At 40.9% G+C, this 23,320-nt stretch overlaps 1 protein-coding gene across 1 annotated transcript in view; it reads right to left on the bottom strand.

The window, feature by feature from the left end:
• The window catches only part of PTN (pleiotrophin), a 114,522-nt gene that overhangs the window by 24,719 nt on the left and 66,483 nt on the right, over positions 1–23,320 (bottom strand). The window contains exons 2-3 of the mRNA XM_070947182.1: positions 17,159–17,268; positions 7,628–7,801 (exon numbers count right to left, since the gene is read on the bottom strand). Of these exons, the coding sequence (XP_070803283.1) occupies positions 7,628–7,801; positions 17,159–17,267 (283 nt within the window). The 5' untranslated portion in view covers position 17,268. The remainder of the gene's footprint in view (positions 1–7,627; positions 7,802–17,158; positions 17,269–23,320) is intronic.

Here is a 23,320-nt window from a genome sequence, read left to right as displayed (position 1 = left end):
TGTTTGTTTGTTTGTTTGTTTGTTTGTTTTTGTCATGGTTAAAGGTAAAGGTAAAGGTTCCCCTCACACATATGTGCTAGTCGTTCCCAAATCTAGGGGGCGGTGCTCATCTCTGTTTCAAAGCCAGAGAGCCAGCGCTGTCCGAAGACGTCTCCATGGTCATGTGGCCAGCATGACTAAATGCCAAAGACGCACGGAACGCTGTTACCTTCCCAACAAAGGTGGTCCCTATTTTTCTACCTGCATTTTTATGTGCTTTCGAACTACTAGGTTTAGCAGAAGCTGGGACAAGTAATGGGAGCTTACCCCGTTACTTGGCACTAGGGATTCGAACCACTGAACTGCCAACCTTATGATCGATAAGCTCAGTATCTTAGCCACTGAGCCATCGCGGCCCTCTCTTTTGTCATGTTTAGGTAGTGTATATTGGAGGTGGTGACCCTTTGAGAGTTGTATGCAACAAAATTTCATTTTAATGTATTTTAATGTATTCCAATTAGTGTACATTTAAAGTGACAACAAAGTTATTCTAAGTCATCTAAGTCTAAGTCTGAATCCAGTTTTTGGTCACCACAATACAAAAAAGTTGCTCAGAGCAGAGAAGGACAATAAAGGGGACTGGAGGCTAAAGCATATGATGAATGGTTATGGGAACTGAGTAATTCTATCTAACAAAGAGATGGATTAGGATTGACATAATAGCAGTCTTCCAATATTTGAAGGTTTGCCACAGAGAGGAGGGGGTCAACCAATTGTCCAAAACACATGACATGAAATTACAGATGGAAGATTATCAGGGAGAGAAGCAACTTAGAACTAAGGAGAAATTTCCTGACAGTGAGAACAATTAATCAGTGGAACAGCTGGCCTCCAGAAGCTATGGGTGCTCCATCACTGGAGGTTTTTCGGAAGAATTTGGACAGCCACTTATCCCAAACAGTATAGAATATTCTGCTTGAGCAAAGAGGTGGACCAGAAGACCTCCAAGATCCTTTCCAATTCTGTTACTCTGTATTCTGTCAAAATGGACCTTAGACCCATTATAGAATCCAGATAAAATAGTCCAATATGTATAAAACAAATAGTAGTAAAAACAAAAATGATGATACAGTAACAAAGTAAAATTGAAAAGCTCATCTTTGTTTTCAATTGTAAAGAGCAAAAAGGCAGGATAAAGGAAAACAAAGCCAAAGGGAAAAGAAATAGTGAGAACTAGAAGAATCCAAGCAAAAGAAATGAATAAGTGAATAATAAACTATGAGAGAGGGGGGGGGAGGGAGGGAGGGAGGGAGGAAGACAGCACAGGTGGGTTTCAGCAGGTTCTGACCAGTTCTGGAGAACTGGTAGCAGAAATTTTGAGTAGTTCGGAGAACCGGTAGCAAAAATTTTGACTGGCCCCGCCCCCATCTATTGTCTGCCTCCCAAGTCCCAACTGATTGGGGGGAAATGGGGATTTTGCAGTAACCTTCCCTTGGAATGGGGTGGGAATGAAGATTTTATAATATCCTTCCCCTGGAGTGGGGTGAGAATGGAGATTTTATAGTATCCTTCCCCTGCAGTGGGGTGGGAATGGAGAATTTACAGTATCCTTCCCCTGCTATGCCCACCAAGCCACACCCACAGAACCGGTAGTAAAAATTTTTGAAACGCACCACTGGGAGAGAGTGATTTAAACACACAACTAAATAAAATAAAGATCAGTGGTAGGGTTGGGTTGTCAAAAAAAGATAACAGCCACAACCATGGGACGAAAGCCCCGCTCTTCTTTGTGTATTTATGGAGAAAGTTTTCAGCTGCAAAGTTCTGGCCACCATCTTGAGATTTTTGACAATCCCCATCACCACCACAGATACACTGTTGATGAAGATTGTAGAAGAACAGGGGGAGCCTGTTCCCAGTGCGCACATGCGCAGAGCTGCCAGAAGGCAAGAACAGTTAAGACAAAAGGGACGACTTGGGAGTAGGGCTAGGAGATGATTGGCCCCTCCCATAAGACATAAAGGAGGAGCAAAGGCACATGAGCCTTTGCAGGAAGCAACTTTGTTCGTTCTGGTCGGTTTAAATTCTGAAGCTCCATTTGGACTCTGTGCTCTGTGTGGCCTTGCAAAGCTAATTGCCAATTAGGTCTTTGGCAGCATGTCAAAGGAGATAAAGCTTATTGGCCTTATCCCAAAGGACTGTGGCAGACTTCTGTCGGACTCTTTACAAACTATTTGTGACTCATTATGGGCTGTGAATGAACAGAATTCACAGCTATTGAAATAAAAAGAGGGTTTTGGGGACTAATTGTGTGCTTTTTACTGGCTCAGGAAGCCTGGGTCAGAACACTGATAAAGTCTGATACCAGTCAAGAAATCTTCTGGGAAACAGAATTAAAAGGGGAATTCTAAAGTTTAATTCGTCCTCATAGAATTAACCCCACCCCACCCAACCAAATGCCCCTGCCACATGTATTATTCAACTCCTTCTTCTCCACAAAGTTTTGGACATTGGTGGCGCCTTCTAAAAATTAGGTAACTTTTGTGGAACATATCCTTTCATTAGATGATGAAGTGGATTCACTATGACAGAACTTTAAATACAAAGAATTGAAGGGAGTACGGTCAAGAAAACAAGGTGGGAAGCTAAAAACCCACCACCCATCTTGAAGATTTCTATAGAGTAGAGTAGAACTTTTTATTGTGCTGTAATTGGATCTCTCTAGTATTATTGTGGTGGCAAAGTTTCTCTGTCCCATCACTATTACCTTGAGATTGATGATGAAAGATCTGAGGAAGTTGAAGTCTTCCCTATAGAGTAGGCTACCATGAAATTCTGCAATTAGCAGGGTAAGCAAGAGAGCTCAACAGCTCCCCATATCTGAATTGAAGTGGTATTCACTCATTCCTGCATCAATAGAGACCTTTATTATCAAGAAACCTGCTGTTTCCATTTCCTAACTTTATCCTGCCATTCTTTCACTAGTCATTTGTCTTCCCTGCAAGGTCATGGATAAAAAAAAAAAATCTAACATATGTTGCATGCCTTGAGGCTGACCTTGAATGGTGTTCAAATAATGGGGAAATTCCTACTTTAACATTGATATATCTGAAGACAACTTCAATCTGACTCATTCTTGAGTTGAAAATGTGCAGTGTGCCTTGAGAATGAGGCCGAAGAAAATGCTGTTATGGCATGTTTGTGCTATGGGTAGATGAATGGGAGGAAAGATCAAAAGAGAAAGCCCCAAGAATGGTGAACAAGAAGGTGGAAAGGACATATTCTACAACAGAACCATAGCTAAGGTTCCCCATTGCAGTTGATAGAATAATAAGAATAAGACTTTGGCTGCAAATCAGTGTGCAAGTTGTCCTCCGTGTATTAAAAATACATGGAATCTATTATCACTTTGACACTATGATTTTCCTACCTTTGAATTTCATTGAAACTTTTGATGTTAGGGATGCTCTACAAACCCTCTGTTGCCAAAAGGTTCTTCTGTTGTCATTGCAATACAAGACATGTGAAAAATCCCTTGGGTTCGAATTCAGCCTGATCCCTGTGCAGTCCATAGAATGCTGAGGAGCTGGGTAAATTTATCTTTCATGTATGGATGATCAGCTGTTATTCAGATTGTAAGGGGAAAAAATGTAAGCCTGGATAAGAATGAAGAAGAGGTTGACCAGTAAGTAGCAAGGTGGATGAATCCAGGTATGGAGGAAATGAATGCATCACTGGAAGATGTGAAAGGCCAGTCTGAAAATGAATCATCCTGGATAAATTCTAGTTATGTGGTCCAGAGAAATAGAATAACAAAGTTGGAAGGGACCTTGGAGGTCTTCTAGTCCACCCCCTGCTTAGGCAGGAAACCCTACACCAGGGGTCTCCAACCTTGGCAACTTTAAGACTTGTGGACTTCAACTCCCATAATTCCTCAGCCAGCCAAGGTTGGAGACCCCTGCCCTACACCACTTCAGACAAAGCCCCTATGAGTTAACAATGCACTGATGACATAATTTATCCATTCATTACAGAACAAGAGACCATCTTCCTCAGGATCCCTTGTGATAGGTAGCTGTAACTTAAGCCACTCTAACAAGTACAGTGAAAAATCTTCCCTAGTCTGAAATAATTTCAGATAATTGTCCAGAGGGCAGGACAAGAAATAATGGTTGGAAACTAATCAAAGAGAAAAACAACCTGGAATTAAGAAGAAACTTCCTAACTGAAAGGACAATTAACCAGTGGAACAGCTTGCCTCCAGAAATTGTGGGCGCTCCAACACTGGAGGTTTTTAAGAATAGACTGGGCAATCACTTGTCTGTGATGGTATAGGTTCTCCTGCTTGAGCAGGGGGCTGGATTAGAAGACCTCCAAGGTCCCTTCCAGCTCTATTCTATTCAGGATTCAGAATTTCCCCAGACCAAGATTTTAATCATGTTTTCTCACCTCTATCAACTCTTAAGAGTTATTTAGTCATTTAGAAAAGGCAGGGATTGGAGCTCCGAAGTGAAAAAAATGCAGTGGCCATATTAAACGGTGGAACTCCTTGACTTGGGACATTACTTTGGTACCTTCTCTGGAGGTCTTCTTTAGGGAAATATTTTATCTGGTGTATAACTTCAACTACAAGCATGCTTGTTTCTACTCTTCATTTAGAATAATACTTTGTATTAATTTATTTTAGGGGGCACAATGGATCAAGGGTTAAAGATGCCGAACTTGTCAGCTGGAAAGCTTGCCAGAGTATATTCATAGACTGGAATAGGCAACAAGGTCAGCCAATGAATAGACATGGCAACTGGGTCAGCCAATGAGCACTGTTTGGAAACTGAAACAGTTTGGAGCTTGGGTGTGGCTAAACTAGTCTGTCTGCTGAACTGAAACTGGAAACACTTCTCTTCTCTGCTTGTGTATGCTTGTCCTCTCTACCACGTTGGAAGAACCACTCTTGGTATTGTATATATGTCTCATGTGTTATTATGTATATAAAGAGAAGTTAATGAATCCTGCTGAATCAGTTACCTGTGCATGCTTTCTGGATTTGATTTCTGCAACAAACTATAACAAAGCTGACAGCCCGGGTTCAAGACCAAAATGCCATGTAACCCCCGTTACCTGCCCCAGCTCCTGCCCACCTAGCAATTTGAAAGCATGCAAATGCGAGTAGATAAATAGGTAGATAAATAGGTAGATAAATAGGTTCCCACTTGGATAGGAAGTTAACAGTGTTCCGTGCACCTCAGTGTATACTGGCCACATGACCATGGAAGTGTCTTTGGACAATGCTGGCTCCCTGGGCTAAGAAGAGGAGATGAGCACCACCCTTTAGAGTCAGACACAACTGGACAGGGGAAACCATTACCGTTTACCTTTATCAATTTATTTCACTGTAAACTAAGGGTCTGTGGCAAAAAGCACATGGGGTAGCATCACAGTTCCAATTCCCACATTTTCAGCCATTTTCAGCACAAAATACAGGTCATATCATGATCTTTGGACCAAGACTACCATGTTTCCCTGAAAATAAGACCCTGTCTTTTTTTTTCTTTTTCTTTTCCTTTCTTTTTTTCTTTGCCACCAAAAAAAGCACCAGGTCTTATTTTCGGGGGAAGTCATCCACTGACTAACCTCACTTGCGTGCGTCACCCCCGGCCTCCTTTTCACTGTCAGAGGCCTTCAGGGACTTCTTCTTCTGTGGCCGGCACGGCTTTCCTGAAGGCCTCTGTAGCCAATAACAGAGGTCCAGATTGATCCGGAGCTTTGTTATCAGCTGCAGGTGCCTTCAGGAAAGCCTTAGCCAGCCTTGCTGGCTGCAGAAGAAATGGACCGGCAAGGCAGGTGTCGGGGTGTGCGAGGCCTGGTTACAACTGTCCAAAGGTAAGTAATGGGGCAGCTCCATCCCCATCCCCACCCTAGCTTAATTTTTACCCGTGCACTCTGGAATGGGTGGCATCTTAATTAGGGCTTATTTTGGAGGTAGGGCTTATATTGGGTGCACATGTAAAAATCAAGCTAGGACTTACTTTCAGGGTAGGTTGTATTTTGGGGAAAACATAGTATGGAGGACGTTCATACAAACTGCCCCTATAATTTACAGAGATGGGCATGTGGCATAATTAAAGCAAGTATACATCCTGAGGAACAAAATACACTTCCTCCTCTTGCCAGATATGCTGAGGAATGTTTCCACATGGAAAGGTATGAAGAACAAAAATAAAAATTCTGGGGCTGGAAGAGACAAAGCAGCAATTCTTTAAGCCCAGATGGCTGCAAGAGGAGGAGACATGGAATTGAGCTGAGCAATATTATTCAGCTGGTGCCAATAAATTCTGGATCAAATTTTTCTTTCTTGTATTGAAAACTGCAAAAACTGATATTTTTCTAATATCACCCTTAATAAACATGTTATTAGCTATTTTGGGTAATAAACAAGTGCTAGAGGTTCAGAAGTGAGTTTGTGTCTATGCCTTTATAGGTAGTTCTTGACTTACATTTGTTTAGTGACCAAAGTTATGGCACTAAAAAAAGTGAGTTATAACCATTTTTCACACTTATGACTGTTGCAGCATCCCGATGGTCATGTGATCAAAATTTGGATGCTTGAGAACTGACATGTATTTATGATGGTTGCAATGTCCCGGGGTGTGTGTGTGTGTGTCATGTGATCACCTTCTGACAAGCAAAGATTTATCTAACAACCATGCTAATAACTTAACAACTGCAGTGGTTCACTTAACAACTGTGGCAAGAAAGGTCATAAAATAAGGCAAAATTCATTTAACAATGTCTTGCTTAGCAAGAGAAATTTTGGGCTCATTTGTGGTCATAAGTCAGAGACTACCTTTATAACACACCATAAAATATTCCAAATAAGCTTTCCTTTCCTTTCTTTTCATTCATCTTTATTGGTAACTTGAAGAGAGGAATGAAAGTTTGCCAAATAGATTTCCCTGCCTGATTAAATATACCATATGCTAAATGTTTGGATCAAGTCATTAATTACTAACAAAGTCATTAAACAGAATAAGAAGTTTTTAATATGAATGTGAGACCGAATTATCTACCTATCTGCCTGCTGGAAATGTCTTTCTTTCTGACTGCCTTTCTTTCTGTTTTTCAGTCTTTCTTTTGTTTTTGCTTGGTTGTTGATTTCTTTCTTCCCGGCTTTTCTTGCTTGCTTGTTTTTCTTTCTTTCTTGCCTCTCTGTGTTCTTGTCTTTCTCTCTTTCTCTCTTTTTCCCTTTCTCTCCTCCTGTCTTCCTCTCTTTCTGTTTCTCTGTCTTCCTCTCTTTCTGTTTCTCTGTCTTCCTCTCTTTCTGTTTCTCTGTCTTCCTGCTTTTCTCTCTTTCTCTCTCTTTCTCTTTCTTTCTTCCTGTCTTCCTGTCTTCCTGCCTTTCTGTCTTTCCAGGCTGTTGGCTGAAATTCTGGAAGATTCTGTTCTAATATATTTCAACATTGAAAAAGACAGGTTTAAATAATCTAAATAAATAGGTGATTGGTTGGGTTTTAATGCTTATATTAAATATTATTTTTTTAAAAATTTTGCTTATTAAAAGGGGAAACTTTTTTTCCCAAATTGCAAGTTTTTAAAAAATGATAATAGGTTAGTCTCTAATAATGATTAATCAAAATCCCTTGGGTATTACCTCCAAATTGCTTCTTCCAGTTGCAGGGAATCTTACATCTTTGGGTTTTCATTGTCTGCTTACAATCAATTCCACTCCGAGTGCCCTCACGGGTCCCAAGGCCACAATCTCCGCTTGTAGGAACACAGACACTCCACTGCCATTCTCCGCAATCAGATTTTTTCACCTTCTTCTCTGAAAAGAGTCATAAGGAAAAAGCAGGAGACAATGTTGTTGTATAAATTTAATTTTTAAAATCTTATTGATTTTAATGTTTAATTTTATTAAACCGTACACCAGCCCAGAACCCAAACCAACAAACAAATAAATTTTGGTGCCCAGCAGTGGTGGGTTGCCCCCAGTTCACACCGGTTCTATAGAACCAGTAGTAAAACTGGCGGGAGACTCTGCCCACTGACCCCAACGTCACCAAAACGCTTCTGCGCATGCGCAGAAAAACACGCGCATGTGAGCAAAGTGGGCGAGCACAGGCGGCCCCTCTGCAAACCAGTAGTAAAGGTAGGTAGAACCCAACCCTGGTGCCCAGGTATGAAAATCAAGAGTTCTTTCTGTAATGGGATCTGAGAATAACTTTGGGACACTGAAGAAAGAACTGCAGCCTAGACAATAGTCTGACAAGAGATATCTCAGCCTCCAGAAGGAATGCGGATGGAGAAAGTATCTCAGAAAGGATTGTCCCCAGTTCTTTGGAAGGCCGCCCAGAATCCCTTGGGAGTTGGGCAGCAGAGAAATGCGACAAAATAAATAAATAATAAATAAGTAAGGGCATTGGAGAGGATCAGTGCATTCAGACTTGCAAGATTCTGGTCCTATAGCATTACAATAAAGGTAGTGTTGCTGTTCATGATTTTGGTTTCCTGTATTTAGTACTTCAAAAGGCTGACACATTTTTACAGCTGTTCTAACTGAAAATGGACAATTTCCAGGAGTTTGAGGTTCTGTGCAGTACATTGTGAATCACTTTTCTTAAACATATGCAAAGCTTACGAGCCGCGATGGTGGTTAGAGTGCAGTACTGCAAGCTACTTCTGCTGATTGCCGTTTGCCTGCAGTTTGGCAGTTCAAATTCCACCTCAAGGTTGACTCAGCCTTCCATCCTTCCGAGGTGGGTAAAATGAGGACCTAAAGTGTTGGGGGCAAAAGCCTTACTCTGTAAACTGCTTAGAGAGGGCTGTAAAGCACTGTGAAGCAGTATATAAGTCTAAGTGCGAATAGAATAGAATAGAATAGAATAGAATAGAATAGAATAGAATAGAATAGAATAGAATAGAATAGAATAGAATAGAATAGAATAACAGAGTTGGAAGGGACCTTGGAGATCTTCTAGTCCAATCCCCTGCTTAGGCAGGATACTCTATACCACTTCAGACAAATGGTTATCCAACATCTTCTTTAAAACTTCCAGTGTTGGAGCATTCACAACTTCTGGAGGCAAGTCGTTCCACTGATTAATTGTTCTAGCTTTCAGGAAATTTCTCTTTAGTTCTAAGTTGCTTCTCTGCTTGATTAGTTTCCACCCATTGCTTCTTGTCCTACCCTCAGGTGCTTTGGAGAATAGCTTGACTCCCTCTTCTTTGTGGCAGCCCCTGAGATATTGGAATACTGCTATCATGTCTCCCCTAGTCCTATTTTATTGCTATTATATTATATTATATTATATTATATTATATTATATTATATTATATTATATTATATTATATTATATTATTATATTGCTATTGCTATTACTGTAAGTCCTTCATTGTGACTATTTAACCCCATCGTTCCAAAAAATGCAAAACAAGGAAGCTCTGAGTTCTATCTTTATCTTTTATGAAACCATAAAACAGGATGTTAGAACACCATACATCAGTCTTGGATTGCCCTTTTTATAACTTTTCTAAATATTAAAAATATGTGCTTCTATAAAGAGAATGTGAGAACCTCCAAGAGAAACATAAAATGGGTAAACAATTATTTCACTCAATCTGTAACTTTAATTGGCCAGGTTTGCAAACAATTTATATAATTGCTTTATATAATGTTAAATGTTACGATAATTACTACGGTATATCTTTCATATGCCTGAGACACATCTGATCTATAGGGACATAATGTAGCTGCTGTCAAATTATTTATTAATGTCACAGGGGGGCTCTTAAAATGGCTTCAATTAACTTATTATAAAACTCTGAGGCTCTTTTATACTGAACCGGTCCTCCCGTCATGTCAAGTTTTGACCTTTCTAGGAACTTTACTGAGTCAGACACTTATTCCAGGTGCAGTGCTGTACATGTCTTCCTCATCATAAACCAATGAGTCCAAGCTGTCAAATTCTACTGCACTTAATTCCTCCATTGCCACTTAGAGTGAAACACACCATCAGCATCTTGTCACTTTGTCAAGTCCCTAGATTCTTTATCACAAAAGAAAAATAAAAAGGAAAAAATTAATGGCTTCTCTATGTTCTAAAACAATGCACAAAGCACTTGACAATGTTATGTCTGTTGAATATGTCCCATGGGGGGAAAAATAGCATGGATGAGCTTGCTCAACAAAACTGGTAATATCTGTAATAGAGCTGTGAACAAAGCAAGCAGAAAATAAATGCCGTTTTATCCAGACTCTCTGCTATACTGGCACCTGGTTTTGGCTCTTCTTAGAAAATACTGACGCCTGGTTCTTGGCTATTCCTAGGAAGATGGGTGACCTTCTCAAACCAGGAGCTGCATTTGGTTATTTTGGGAGCTACATGCCTGTGGAGCCAGTGGAAAATAGAAATAGTCTTTCACTAGACCCTTATATAAGACCTTTATATCAGTGGTGAAATTCAAAGTTTTTAATACCAGTTCTGTGAGTGTGGGTTGGTGGGTGTGGTGTGGTGTGGCTTGGTGGGCGTGGCTTGGTGGGCATGGCAGGAGAAGGATACTGCAAAATCTCCATTCTCACCCCACCAGCCAGAGGTGGTATTTGACGGTTCTCCAAACTACTCAAAATGTCTGCTACCCAGGGCCAGATTTTCCTATAGGCTAACTAGGCTTCAGCCTAGGGCCTCAAGATCAAGAGGGGCCTACATTCAAATTGTTAGCAAAATTAAAATTACACTTTCACTATAGGTGAAAGGGCCTCATAAGTGGAATAGCCTAGGGCCTCTTTTCATCTAAATCCGGCCCTGCTGCTACCGGTTCTCTGAACTACTCCAAGTTTCTGCTACTGGTTCTCCAGAACCTGTCAGAACCTGCTGGATTTCACTCCTGCTTTATATACTTTCCAATGCATCCTATAACAAGTAAATGCAGATACTTTCATCAGTCTGCCATGCAGCACTTAAGAAGGGAAAAAAGTGAATTGATGGATAGGCAAGCAGCCATGCAGTCAGATCAGACACAAAGATAGAATCCAATCAATTAGATTTCATTGCCTAGCCAAGATCATATGATGGCTACTAGAGGAGAATGACAAAATGTGTTTATTTAAAAGATTTGTATGATTGTCCATCTTAAAACACAACTTTGAGAGGTTCATGCCAGGGATAAAATCCAGCAGGTTCTGACAGGTTCTGGAGAACTGGTAGCGGAAATTTTGAATAGTTCGGAGAACCGGCAAATACCATCTCTGGCTGGTCCCAGAGTGGGGTGGGAATAGAGATTTTGCAATATCCTTTCCCCAAGAGTGGGGAGGGAACGGGGATTTTGCAGTATCTTTCCCCTGGAGTGGGGTGGGAATGGAGATTTTGCAATATCCTTCCCCTGCCACACCCACCAAGCCACACCATGCCCACCAAGCCACCCCCACAGAATCGGTAGTAAAAAAAAATTGAATTTCACCATTGGTTCATGTCAATAGTAAAACCACAAACTATAAAACCATCAAAACTTAAACACAAAACCAGAATCAAAAACTAAAAACCTGTTTCCTCAATGAACTTCTAGGATGACCCAAAGGGTGCTTCCATCACTCTATCCAAGTATCAGGAAGGATAGAAAGGTAGGAGTTGCACTTGCACCATTCATTTTAACCAATGGATTTAGGGTTTACAAGTCTAAGTAAATCAAACCCTTAGAATTCCATACTGGGGATCTATCACACTTTTGAATATCTTTTCTGAATCTAAAGGAAAAAGCTAGTGAAGAACAATGGTTAAAGTGCAGGGGTACCTATTTGACTGTATGCATATGTGAATTGAAATCCGATTCCACTGAGGTGCAGTTATCTTCATATACTTGAAGATAATCCAGAAGCTTCACCTTTTGCAATGTTCAGCAAACTGGTTAGTTATGGATACGTTTAGGCTTATCCAGGGGTGTCAAATTTGATTTCATTGAGGGCCGCATCAGGGTTATATTTGACCTTGGGGCTGGGAGGGACATGGCCAGCTTGACATCACTCGTGTCAGGGGTGCCTATAGTGGCCCAAGCGCTCTGTCAGCAAAAACAGGCTCCTGAGCTCCGTTTTCAGCTGTGACGACCTCCTGCAACCCTCTGCCAGCGAAGATGGAGCTCAGAAGGGTTGCATGTAGGCCGGTACTTCATTGTTTCCAGGGCGACCCAGTGGGCCAGATCTAAACACCCCGTGGGTCAGATCCAGCTCCTAGGCCTTCAGTTTGACACCCTTGGGTTTATCCATGAAACACTAATACTACAGGGATTACACGGTCTGTCAGTTAGCTTCCAGATACAATTGAAGTTACTAGAAGTTACTTTTAAGGTTGTGTGTTACCCAAGATCTGGATATTTTCATCACTATTTCAAGTTGTCTCTGCCTGCTGAATAAAATATGGAAGAAAGGACTTGCTGAGGGTCTCTTCTCCCCAGGGGGGAAATATCATTATCAGAGGTCTTCAACTCCAGCCTTTGCAGTATGGTCTCCCTCTTTTTGGAATGGTTTGTCCCCAGTATTTAGGCCACCCCATTCGGTTAAGATGCTACGCTGTTGACCGAAAGGTCAGCAGTTTGTGACCTGAGCGCTGCACAGCGGGGAGAGCTCCCATTACTTGTCCCATGTCCCAGCTCCTGAAGTTCAAAAGGAAGCAAATGCAAGTAGATAAATATGTACTACTTTGGAAGGAAAGTAATAATGTTCTGTGTGCCTCGACTTACAATCAAGCTGACCACATCAGCACAAAAACATCTTAAGGCAACGTTGGTTCCCTCAGCTAGGAAATGGTGAGGAGCATCACCCCAAAGAATCGGACATGACTGAGCGGAGGAAATTGTTACTTTTTTACTTTCTGAAATCTGTAAAAATATGATTCTTAATTTGGGGATGAATAAAATATCATCCCAAATGAAGGGGGATTGAACTGATTAGTTATAACTGTATGTATGTATGTATGTATGTATGTATGTATGTGTGTTATTTATTTATTTATTTATTTATATATATATTTAAATTTAAATTTAAATTTATATTTATATTTTCTGGTATTAATATTGTAAGCCAGTCAGGGTCCCAGGAAATGGAGCAGCATAGAATTTGTAGTAATAAATAACAATAAAAAATACCTGAAAGTTTTCTTTCTTTCTTTTTTTAATAGTACATCATCTTGTTGTCTGTGGCACAATGCCATTTAACTTGTGGGAAGTGTTGGGTATATTTATTCTGGGAAGACAAAGTGTGGGGAGAAAATGATAGCTGTCTCTAAATATCTGAAAGCCTGTCTTGTAAGAGATGAAGCAGAATTGTTTGGAGTTATTCCAGCAATGAGATACAATGGGTTTCAATTACAAGAAAGTAGTTTTGGTTGGTCATAAGGAAAAATCTTCAGATAAAAAAAGCTGCTTGCAACAACCTCTCTCATGTGATAGAGTAGTTTGTTTTGCTGGTAGGGAAAGCTGGGAATTTCTGGAAGTTGAAATCCAGACATTTCAAAATTGCCAAGGTTGGGAAACATTGATATAATAACCCCCAGTTATCATTTGTTAAAGAGGCTGTAGTAGTGGATCCCTGCACTTGGAAGGGGATTGGATCTGATGATCTTCAGTGTCTCTCCCAACCCACATATTCTATGATCTACAGTTACTGTAGATGGTGATTAAAATGTCCTTTTTGATTACAAGTGAGGAACCTATCGTTCTTCATTTATTGCTGATTTTCAATATCCAGCAACTTGAACAGCATCTGGGGACTACAGATTGATCATACCTGAATGAATTAATACAGTCAGTGCCTTCAGACAGCCATGCAGTAGATCCACTGTGCTGCTGCCAATTTTCAATAAGTTTAAATTCTGCAGCATTATTTAAAGGTAAGATAGTGTAAGGGTGGAATGGGGTAATCAACTTAAAAAAAATATATGCGGATGGTGTTTAAGTAAAATGTGATTTAAACATTACATATCGTTTATAGATGGCATTTGCCCCCAGCGAGATTGGCCAAAATGTTTCCAAATTTATCTCCCAAATGTTGGAAATGCGGCCATAAATTAGGAACGTACTACCATATGTGGTGGACGTGCCCTAATGCAAAAAAATACTGGTGTAAAATTAAGAGATGGCTGGAAGAAATTATGCAACAAAGGATAGAATTTAAACCAGAGCTGTTCTTATTAGGAATATTAGACCTGAGAATGGAAAAGAACTTGCAATACATAATACTATACATATTAACGGTGGCTAGGATTGCCCTCACACAAGATTGGAAACAAGTTAATACACCATCAGAGGAAATAGTGATCAGAAAGATACTTGAATGTGCAGAAATGGAGAAAATGACTATGGAAATAAAGGAAACAGAAGATTCGGACTATTACAAAGTATGGAATAGAATGTATAAGTGGCTAGAAAACAGAAACCTAAATAAGAAATAGGAGTTTGAAATAAATATTGATTAAATAATAATTAAAGTTATTAATTATTGTCAAAATTAAACTACAGACTGTGTAAGTATAATGCAAATTATACGTAACCAATATGGTTAAAATAGCTGTTATAGTTGTTATAAAGGATAGAAAGGTAAAGTAGAAGGACGAATTACAAAAGCAAAATACATATGCCGACTTGGGAAGGCTGTAGAAATATGATACATTGTTATCTTTGTCTTGTTTTTTATTGTTTTTCTCTGTTTTTTCTGTTTTTAAAGGTGAAAAATGCTTAATAAAAACTATTTTTAAAAAAAATACATATCCTGGTTTCCTTTACTGATCTAGTTACATCTAGTTACAGCACATCCTTTTGTTCCACTGAAGCTGCCTTAGTTTATTAAAGGAATATTTTAAAAGGGATTCCAGAGTGTCAGCAACTAATATCACAGATGAGAAAATTATATGTCTTCTCATCTTAAGGCGTTTTCTATATATAACATTTTACTATTCTTAGAAGCATCTTTGCTGTCTGTACTAAATCAAAAGATAGAAGCTATTCTATCTTTTGAGAGACATTTTGATTAAAAGGCCAATTTTAAGTGTTCTGTAACAAGAGTAGACAACCTCATAGTGGGCAACCCACAGTAGACATGTATTGATACTGGATAAAAACTGTAATCTGTTTGGCACATATCTTCCATATGAATTGTTTTAATGTTTCTGAGTTCTTGATATGGACTCTAATTGTATTACTTTCCCTCTTTAGACCTAATTGGGCTTTTCTTATGAGCAACAATGAACTGAATGGCTAATAGCATTGAAAGTCACCTACTTATTCTGGTTATATATAAACTCTGCATGAAAATTTATTTTACTTTGTCTTTTTCTCTAAATTATCAGTATTACTATTGTTGCAGTTAAAATAGCTATCATGTAACTATCCGTGTGAGTCACAATGTCAAAAAACTGAATGTGTCCACTCCTCCTACAAATGCAGGAATAGTATGAGGTTACACACCCCATTAATTATACTGGAGTTAGCAGTGTGACTTCTACGGGCACTTTGTCACCCACAAAAACTCCCAAATTAAAACAGAGGCTCAAGGAATGTGCAAGGATGCCATCTATTGAGATTCAGCATTGTTATGGGCAAGATTACAATATTTGAGAGACTGGCACAGAGGGAGTAAACCTATTCTCCAAAGCACCTGAGGACAGGACAAGAAGTAACAGATGGAAATCTATCAGGGGAGCTTTTTATCAGGTTCGCCTGATACGCCAGTTGCGTCCCTTTCTGAACCGGGATGCCCTGCGCATGGTCACTCATGCCCTTGTCATGTCCTGTCTGGACTACTGTAACGCTCTCTACATGGGGCTCCCCTTGAAGAGTACTTGGAGGCTCCAACTGGTCCAGAATGTGGCTGCGCGGGTGATTATGGGGGTGACATGGCGCATCTATGTAACACCTCTCCTGCGTGAGCTGCACTGGCTCCCGGTGGTCTTCCGGGTGCGATTCAAGGTGTTGGTTACCACCTTTAAAGCACTCCATGGCTTAGGACCGGGATATATACTAGATTGCCTTCTGCCGCCGATAGCCTCCCACCGGCCAATACGCTCCCACAGAGAGGGGCTCCTCAGGGTGCCGCCGGCCAAACAATGTCGACTGGTGACACCCAGGGGGAGAGCCTTCTCTGTGGGGGCACCAGCCCTCTGGAATGAGCTGCCCCTAGAGGTTCATATGATCCCCGACCTGCGTACCTTTCGCCGCGCCCTGAAGACTCTTTTATTCCAACAAGCCAGGCTGGCCTAATAGGAATTTTTAAATTGGGTGTTTGTTAGTTTTTAATTTCGTGGGCCAAATTTTATATATTTGTTTTTAAATTGTTCTTAAATTTTGTGGTGTATATGTGTTTTAATATGGCTGTACACCGCACTGAGTCCTTTGGGAGAAGTGCGGTATAGAAGTTCAATAAAATCTAAAAATCTAAAAAAGGCGAGATCCAACCTAGAACTAAGGAGAAATTTCCTCACAGTGAGAACAATTAACCAGTGGAACAGCTTGCCTCCAGAAGTTGTGGATGATCCATCACTGGAGACTTTTAAGAAGAGATTCGGCAGCCATTTGTCTGGAATTGTATAGGATCTCCTGCTTGAGCAGAGGGTTGTATTAGAAGACCTCCAAGATCCCTTCCAACTTTGTTATTCTATATTCTGTAAGAACCCCCTGAATCTAGTGAGATTTGGTACTGATTCTTGAATTAAATCTTTTGGATTTTGCAATCTCTGATTAGATTGGTTCACTAAAGGCTACGGGGGGCACAGCAGCTGCATTCAGCTTCCATGCTTTGTTTCATGGGATGGTAGCAGAGGTAGGTTTTAGAGGTTCTGAACAGTTCTGGAGAACCGGTAGCCTTTTGAAACCCACCACTGGATGGTAGCCTCATGGCCTGGCTGGGAAAGCATGGAAGTTGAGCCAGTTCATTCTCATCCTTTGAAAGTAGATTCCACAATTTAATGGATAGATGTGAAGTGTCATAAGGACCCAATTTGTGGGTTTGCTTCAAGAGGATGCTTTCCATAAAAACTAAGGATCTGGCTCCCTGCTTTGAAGCCCCACTCAACATTGTGCAGTATTTTTTTCACTTAGCTGAAACAGACCATTTTATACCAACCATCCGTAAACCAGAGATGAAAGCAGAAATTACAACATACCACCACCTCTCTAAGTGTCTATAATTATTTGCACTTACCTATTTTTTCTTTTTTGCCAGCCTCGGTAGTGCTCACAGCTGCCAGCAGGAAAATAAATGTGAAGACGAGAACTGCAAATATCTGACACTGTTCTTGCTGTTTCTGCATTCTGGAAATTAATGAGGAAAAAAAAAATAAAGTTAACATCAGATGTCAGTAAATAGGTAAGGACAGCTCTGAAGGGATAAAAAGAACAATCTTTGGCATCCAGAATGTACTGAGAATGGATCAAAGGAGTCTAATGCACATTAGTAACAGATTAGAGAATGAGCTCATTAAGACAAGAACACCCCAGCCATATGGAAAGGCAAAGGTTGTCTTCATTAGCAATCATGATATTCAACAGATAACTTACTACTCAACCATAATTTATGGCATGGAACTCGTCTACACCTGTAACATTATTTGTTAACAATGTTGTGCTATCACTTTAGTTTCTGCTGGGTGCGTAACATAATAAACATTCCACAGAATATATTTTCACATCGATGTGAGTGCTAAATTGGCACACTCACTCTGCTTATCAGCCCCTTGCTCCCAAACCTAAATACCGAACTTAAGAGTATTTAATACTAGATTCTTCTCTTCTTTTCTCTATTAATTTTCTGCACTGTTTATTCTGGCTTGGTCTTCACTGCCCTTGTTTTCAATCTGATAGATTTTGCTATCAGAAACTACACAGTTGTTGTTAGGGGTGTCTATGACATCATCTTGCCAAATATGGCAACTGAGGCCCTCAGAGGAATCACACTGTTATCTCAAACATCAGGGATACAATGCAATGTTACTGTATATATCAGTGGTGGGTTGCCCCTGGTTCGGACCGGTTCGCAAGAACCGGTAGTAAAACCGGCAGGAGGCTTCACCCACTGCCCTGACATCATCAAAGTTGATCTGCGCATGCGCAGAAAGCACACGCACACACAGGCACAATGTGAACCGGTAGTATAGGTAAGTAGAAGCCACCCCTGGTATATACGTATGGAAGGATATAATCCCATAGGGTTCAGTGGAGTTTAATGTCAAGTACATGTAGCATAATGATCATCTCATAAGGATGAGAAGAGTAATAGCAATAGCAATAGCACTTATATACCGCTTTACAGTGCTTTACAGCCCTCTCTAAGCGGTTTACAGAGTCAGCATATTGCCACCAACAATTTTGGGTCCTAATTTTACCTACCTCGGAAGGATGGAAGGCTGAGACAACCTTGGAGTAAGGGCAGCAAAGCATGAGAAAAGACTGAATATTCAGTAAAATTTGTATAAATGCATGCTTTTATATTTGCATCACATACGCTGATTTTTCCAGTACAATAATTAGTTACAGTAATTCACAAAATGGCTGGGTGACTTTGGGCCAGTCACTCTCTCTCAGCACAACCTACCTCACAGGGTGGTTGTTGTTGTGAGGAAAAGAGGAGGAGAAAGGTGTGTTGGGTATGTTGTGTTATTTGTAAAATGATGCAGGTGGGATACAAACAAATAATATAAATAAAATATTCATTGTGGCATCCAAACATTATGAAGAGGTTTGCAAGTGTTAAAAATCACCAGAGGAAGGGAGGAATTTTGTTTTCTCTGTGGCAGTCACAAATTCGAATTGGCAAGCTAAGTGGGCTCTTCGGAGACCTGAGCAAAAACATTAACATGAAAATGAAAGCAGATGTCAATAAAATTGAATAGCTTACAAAATAAGAATAACCTAAGAGTCAAGTGACAGCAGACAGCATATTTGTGATTGGAAAGTAAGACCTGGTTTGGTGGGGAAAATGTATTGAAATGTATTTGAATGATTTCAAAGGGATTTTTTTTTTTTTACATTCAGTTTCTACATTTATCTGATTTAATTTGAATGTGTGTATTGCCCTCATTCCAGGAATAATGAATCAAGATTCACATCAGTGAGTCAACTAGGGCACATTATTTGATCTTCTAAACTCAGCACCTGCTAGATTTACAAAATATACCCAGGTTGCTTTAAAACCAATCTGCCTTTTTCCTTATGTTGTCCTACCAAATGTGACTGCAAACCAGTTATCACAGTAGTAGGATCTCTTCCTAAACCAGCAATATCTCATCTTTGGAAGGATTGGGGTTTAACTATAGGAATCAGAAACCTGGTACAGAGAGGATCTTTGGGTTAGGGCTGGTTGGTCCACAGGTCCCCACTTTCTCCTCTGTGAAGAAATAGCATGCACTGGTAGGAAAGGCATAACAGAAGAACAAAAGGACTTTCTCTTCCCTGAAGTATACAGGGGGAAAAAAAACCCTGATTTTCAGAGAGTGGACAAGAACTAAATTATCTGTATTTGGAACAAATACGGTCTAATGCCACAAAAGCATTGGGGATAGGATTAGCAAGAGCACAGATTATGATTCCTATGTGGAATTCAGAAACAATCTGAAGCAAAGATGAAATGAAATATATGTAACAATTAAAAAAAAAAAGGAGTATATTGTTCAATGTAAAATAGATCAGCAGATACAGAATGGTTTATATGGAAAAATAACGGAAAGTAATTGAAATATTAGGTAAAGAGAAAAATAATTATTGAAGTGGGAATAAGAAATTAGGAATTAAAGAAAATAAGAGGTGGAAGGTTAATTAAGTTGAAAGATTTTAAGGTAAAAATGGAATAAGTTGAAATATATTGCTAAGAATTTAAAAAAAACATGATGGGAATCTTGATAAATGGAGAGAAAATCAGGGATGCCTAGACACCATAGGGAAAAAAAACACTGAATTGAAAATGAATACAGCAATAGAGAGAGATGGAAGAAGGAGTAGGGAGATCGAAGGAAGGGAGAAGGAGAGAGAGGAATAGAATAAAGGGAAGAAGAGAGGAAGAAAGGAAGGGGAAATAAGAGTAGGGGAGAAGGTTAGATGGGGGAAGAAAGGAGGAGGGGGAGAAAGGAAGGGGAAGTAGAGAAGGAGGAGGGGAGGAGGAAAGAAGAAGGTAGGAAGGAGAAAAGAAAGGAGGGAGAGGGAGAGAAAGAGAAGAAAGATTGCTGTAAAACAAAAAAGATGAAATGGAAGAAAGACATCCCCTAACATGTTTAAATATATTAGGATAAAGAATGAATTATGAAAAATTAAAAGAAAATATATATGATTAAAAATGGAGAAAATAGAATTTGAGGGCGAAAGAAGATACTGTTTTTAGAAACAAGAATAGAAATATTAAGATTTGATTAAAAATATGGAAAAAGAACACTTTGGCAGAAATTGTAACTAAATAAAATATATTTGGATATGACAAGTTGTATATGATATGATATGGTCAATACTCTGTTTCATAAAATATGTGGGTGTGTGTTAGGGGCAAAAAAACTAATAAAACATGATTCAAAAAAAAAAAAGAAGAAACTATCTGAAGCATTGAACATGAAGCTATGCTGTGCAAGCTTCCTCAGATGAGAATGTATCATGGCCATCAGTGGTGGGTTTCCAATATTCTTACCACCGGTTCACCGCGCCCGCCTTCCGCACATGCACCTGGCCTTCTGTGCATGTGCTTTGCTCTCGCGTGCATCTTCTGCGCATGTGCCTGGCCTCAAAAATGTGGCTAAATAGGACGGCACTGGGGCGAATGGCCGGCCCACCCACAGTCGCGGCTGCCGATTCGCTCGAACGAGCCGGTTCGCTGAACTGGCTAAATACCACCTCTGATGCCCAAGTATTGTGCACATGCATTGTTCCATCCCATCATTTGCCATATCTCTTTAACTGCTCAAGGAATCCTTGCTGAGACTCACCCTACACTTTCAACCTCCTATTTCTAGGTGAGCGAATGTTGTGGTCCACCAGCAGCCTGCGGAGCTGGCAGCGGAGTCGGATAGCGATGAGACTGAGGAAGAACATGGGCCAGTCCTGGAGGCTGGGGAAGACCCGGATGAGGGCTCTGCGTCAGAGGCAGAGATGGGGCCAGGGCCATCAGGGAATGATATGCAGACTCCAGAGCCTCCAGAGACTGATAGGAGTGAGGCAGAGGAACAGGAGGAGCCTGTTCCTAATGCACGCATGAGAAGAGCTGCCAGAAGGCAAGAGAAGCTCAAGCAAAGAGGACAACTCGAGAATAGGGCCAAGAGATGATTGGCCCCTCCCATAAGGCTTAAAACAGACCACCAACGGCGTTTGGGCTTTGTCGGAAAACAACATTGGTAGCTTCGTCTTCTCCTTCTCCTTCATCTATGTCTTGTATTTATTTTTGTATCTGGGACTTCTGAATGTTTGCCAAGAAAGGCCTTTGGCAGTTTGCCTAATTGGACCAAGGTTTGAGATAGGACTGAGGAATTTGTGTTGAGAGGAATTTGCTTTAATTTAGTTGAACGATGCTGGGAATGAATTAATTCTCAGCTGTTCGAATAAAGTTTGTTTGTTTTTTCACGGACTGATTTTCTTACTACTTACTTGGGCCTGGGTCACAACAGCGGGATAGTTCTGTACTTAACCTTTGGGTCCCACATGATAAGTCTTAAGAACCTATTACTGTTTTTAAAATGCTATAAAGGTCTTACCTATATATTTATCAGAGCAGTTTTTGCTGAAAAGCTCTGCTTTTATCATTTGACTATTACAAATGATCTCTTTCTGAGCACTTCTCAGCTAGGCAAAGTCACATTACCAAAATTAATGAATCAAAGCTTTTTGCTGCTCCGAAACCAGACACAATAAAATCCCGATTGCCCATAAATGAGCCTGTTTAGTGCACTAGTTAAGGCATGAAGCTAGAAACTGGTAGATTGGGAGTTCTAGTCCTACTTTAGGCACAAAACCACCTGGGTAACCTTGAACCAGTCACATCCTCTTAGTCCTAGGACAGTGATGGCTAACCTTTTTGCCATCGCGTGCCAGGAGAGGGGGGGGCGGGGGAGAGTTGCGCGCGCACGTGCCCACGCGCATGTGTACGCAACCCCCTCCCCCTCCCACCCCCCCGCTTATGGCACATGATGGCCTGGTAGGCTCGTTTTTCTTTCTTACCTGGTTCCAGATCCTCTCTGTGTATCTGGGAACGGCAAAAACAGCCTTTCCCACTCCCTTGGAGGCCCTACGGAGGCTGAAAAAGCCCATTTCCCAACTCCCGGTGGGACAGGAAGTGACATTTTTTGCTGTCCCCAGCCTCCAGAACCTCTCTAGGAGTCTCTAGGAGCCTCTCTAGGAGTCTCTGGAGGCTGGGGACAGGAAAAAACATCACTTCCTGTCCCACCGGGAGTGGGGAAATGGGCCCTTTGAGCCTCCATAGGGCCTCCAAGGAAGTGGGAAAGGCTGTTTTCGCCGTTCCCAGATACACAGAGAGGATCTGGAGCCAGGTAAGAAAAAAAACGGGCCTTCCCCACCCCCCACAGGCCCTCCAGAGGCAGGAAACAGCCTGTTTCCCTACTTCTGGTGGGCCCAGAAGGCCCAAAAATCAGCTGGCCAGCGCGTGCATGCGCCTCAGAGCTGAGCTGGCATGCCCACTAATATGGCTCCGTGTGCCACCTGTGGCATGCGTGCCATAGGTTCGCCATCACGGTCCTAGGAAGTGAGCAATCATAAACTACTTCCAAAAAGATTGCCAAGAAAACTGCAAAGACAATCACCCATAGGAGTCAAAAACTGACATGAAGGCATGCGCTCATTCTAACAGACTAATTCAATCCAGGTAGTTCTTGATTTACAACCATTTGTTTAGTGACTGTTCAAAGTTGCAACAGCGCTGAGAAAAGTGACTTATGCCCATTTTTCACACGTATGACCATTTCATCATCCCCGTGGTCATGTGATCAAAATCGGGATGCTTGGCAACTGGCTCATATTTATGACGGTTGCAATGACCTGTGGTCATGTGATCTTTTTACAACTTTCTGACCAGCGAAGTCAATGGGGAAGCCCAATTCACTTAACAACCCTGTTTCTAACTTAACAACTGCAGCAGTGATGAAATGCTCTAAAGTCTGCTACCGGTTCGCTGTGTGCGCACATGTGTGGTACGTGCCAAATGCATGCTGCACACGCATGTGCACCACAGGCCCTACCGTGCAGCGCTGAAAAAATAGGCTTAAGAAGGTAAGTAGAGCAGCAAGGGGGGAACAGCTGTCCTGCATGATTTAGATTTGCTAGAAAACAGGATTTCTTGCTTTCTAGCTAATATAAATCTCACGGCACAGCTGACTGTCGG

This window comes from Pituophis catenifer, unplaced genomic scaffold (assembly GCF_029215685.1).
Source record: "Pituophis catenifer annectens isolate HBS135680 unplaced genomic scaffold, rPitCat1.0.hap2 SCAF_7, whole genome shotgun sequence".
NCBI classification, from domain to species: domain Eukaryota; kingdom Metazoa; phylum Chordata; class Lepidosauria; order Squamata; family Colubridae; genus Pituophis; species Pituophis catenifer.
The sequence above is the reverse complement of the archived record's forward strand: the minus strand, read 5'-3'. Positions and strand labels throughout refer to the sequence as shown.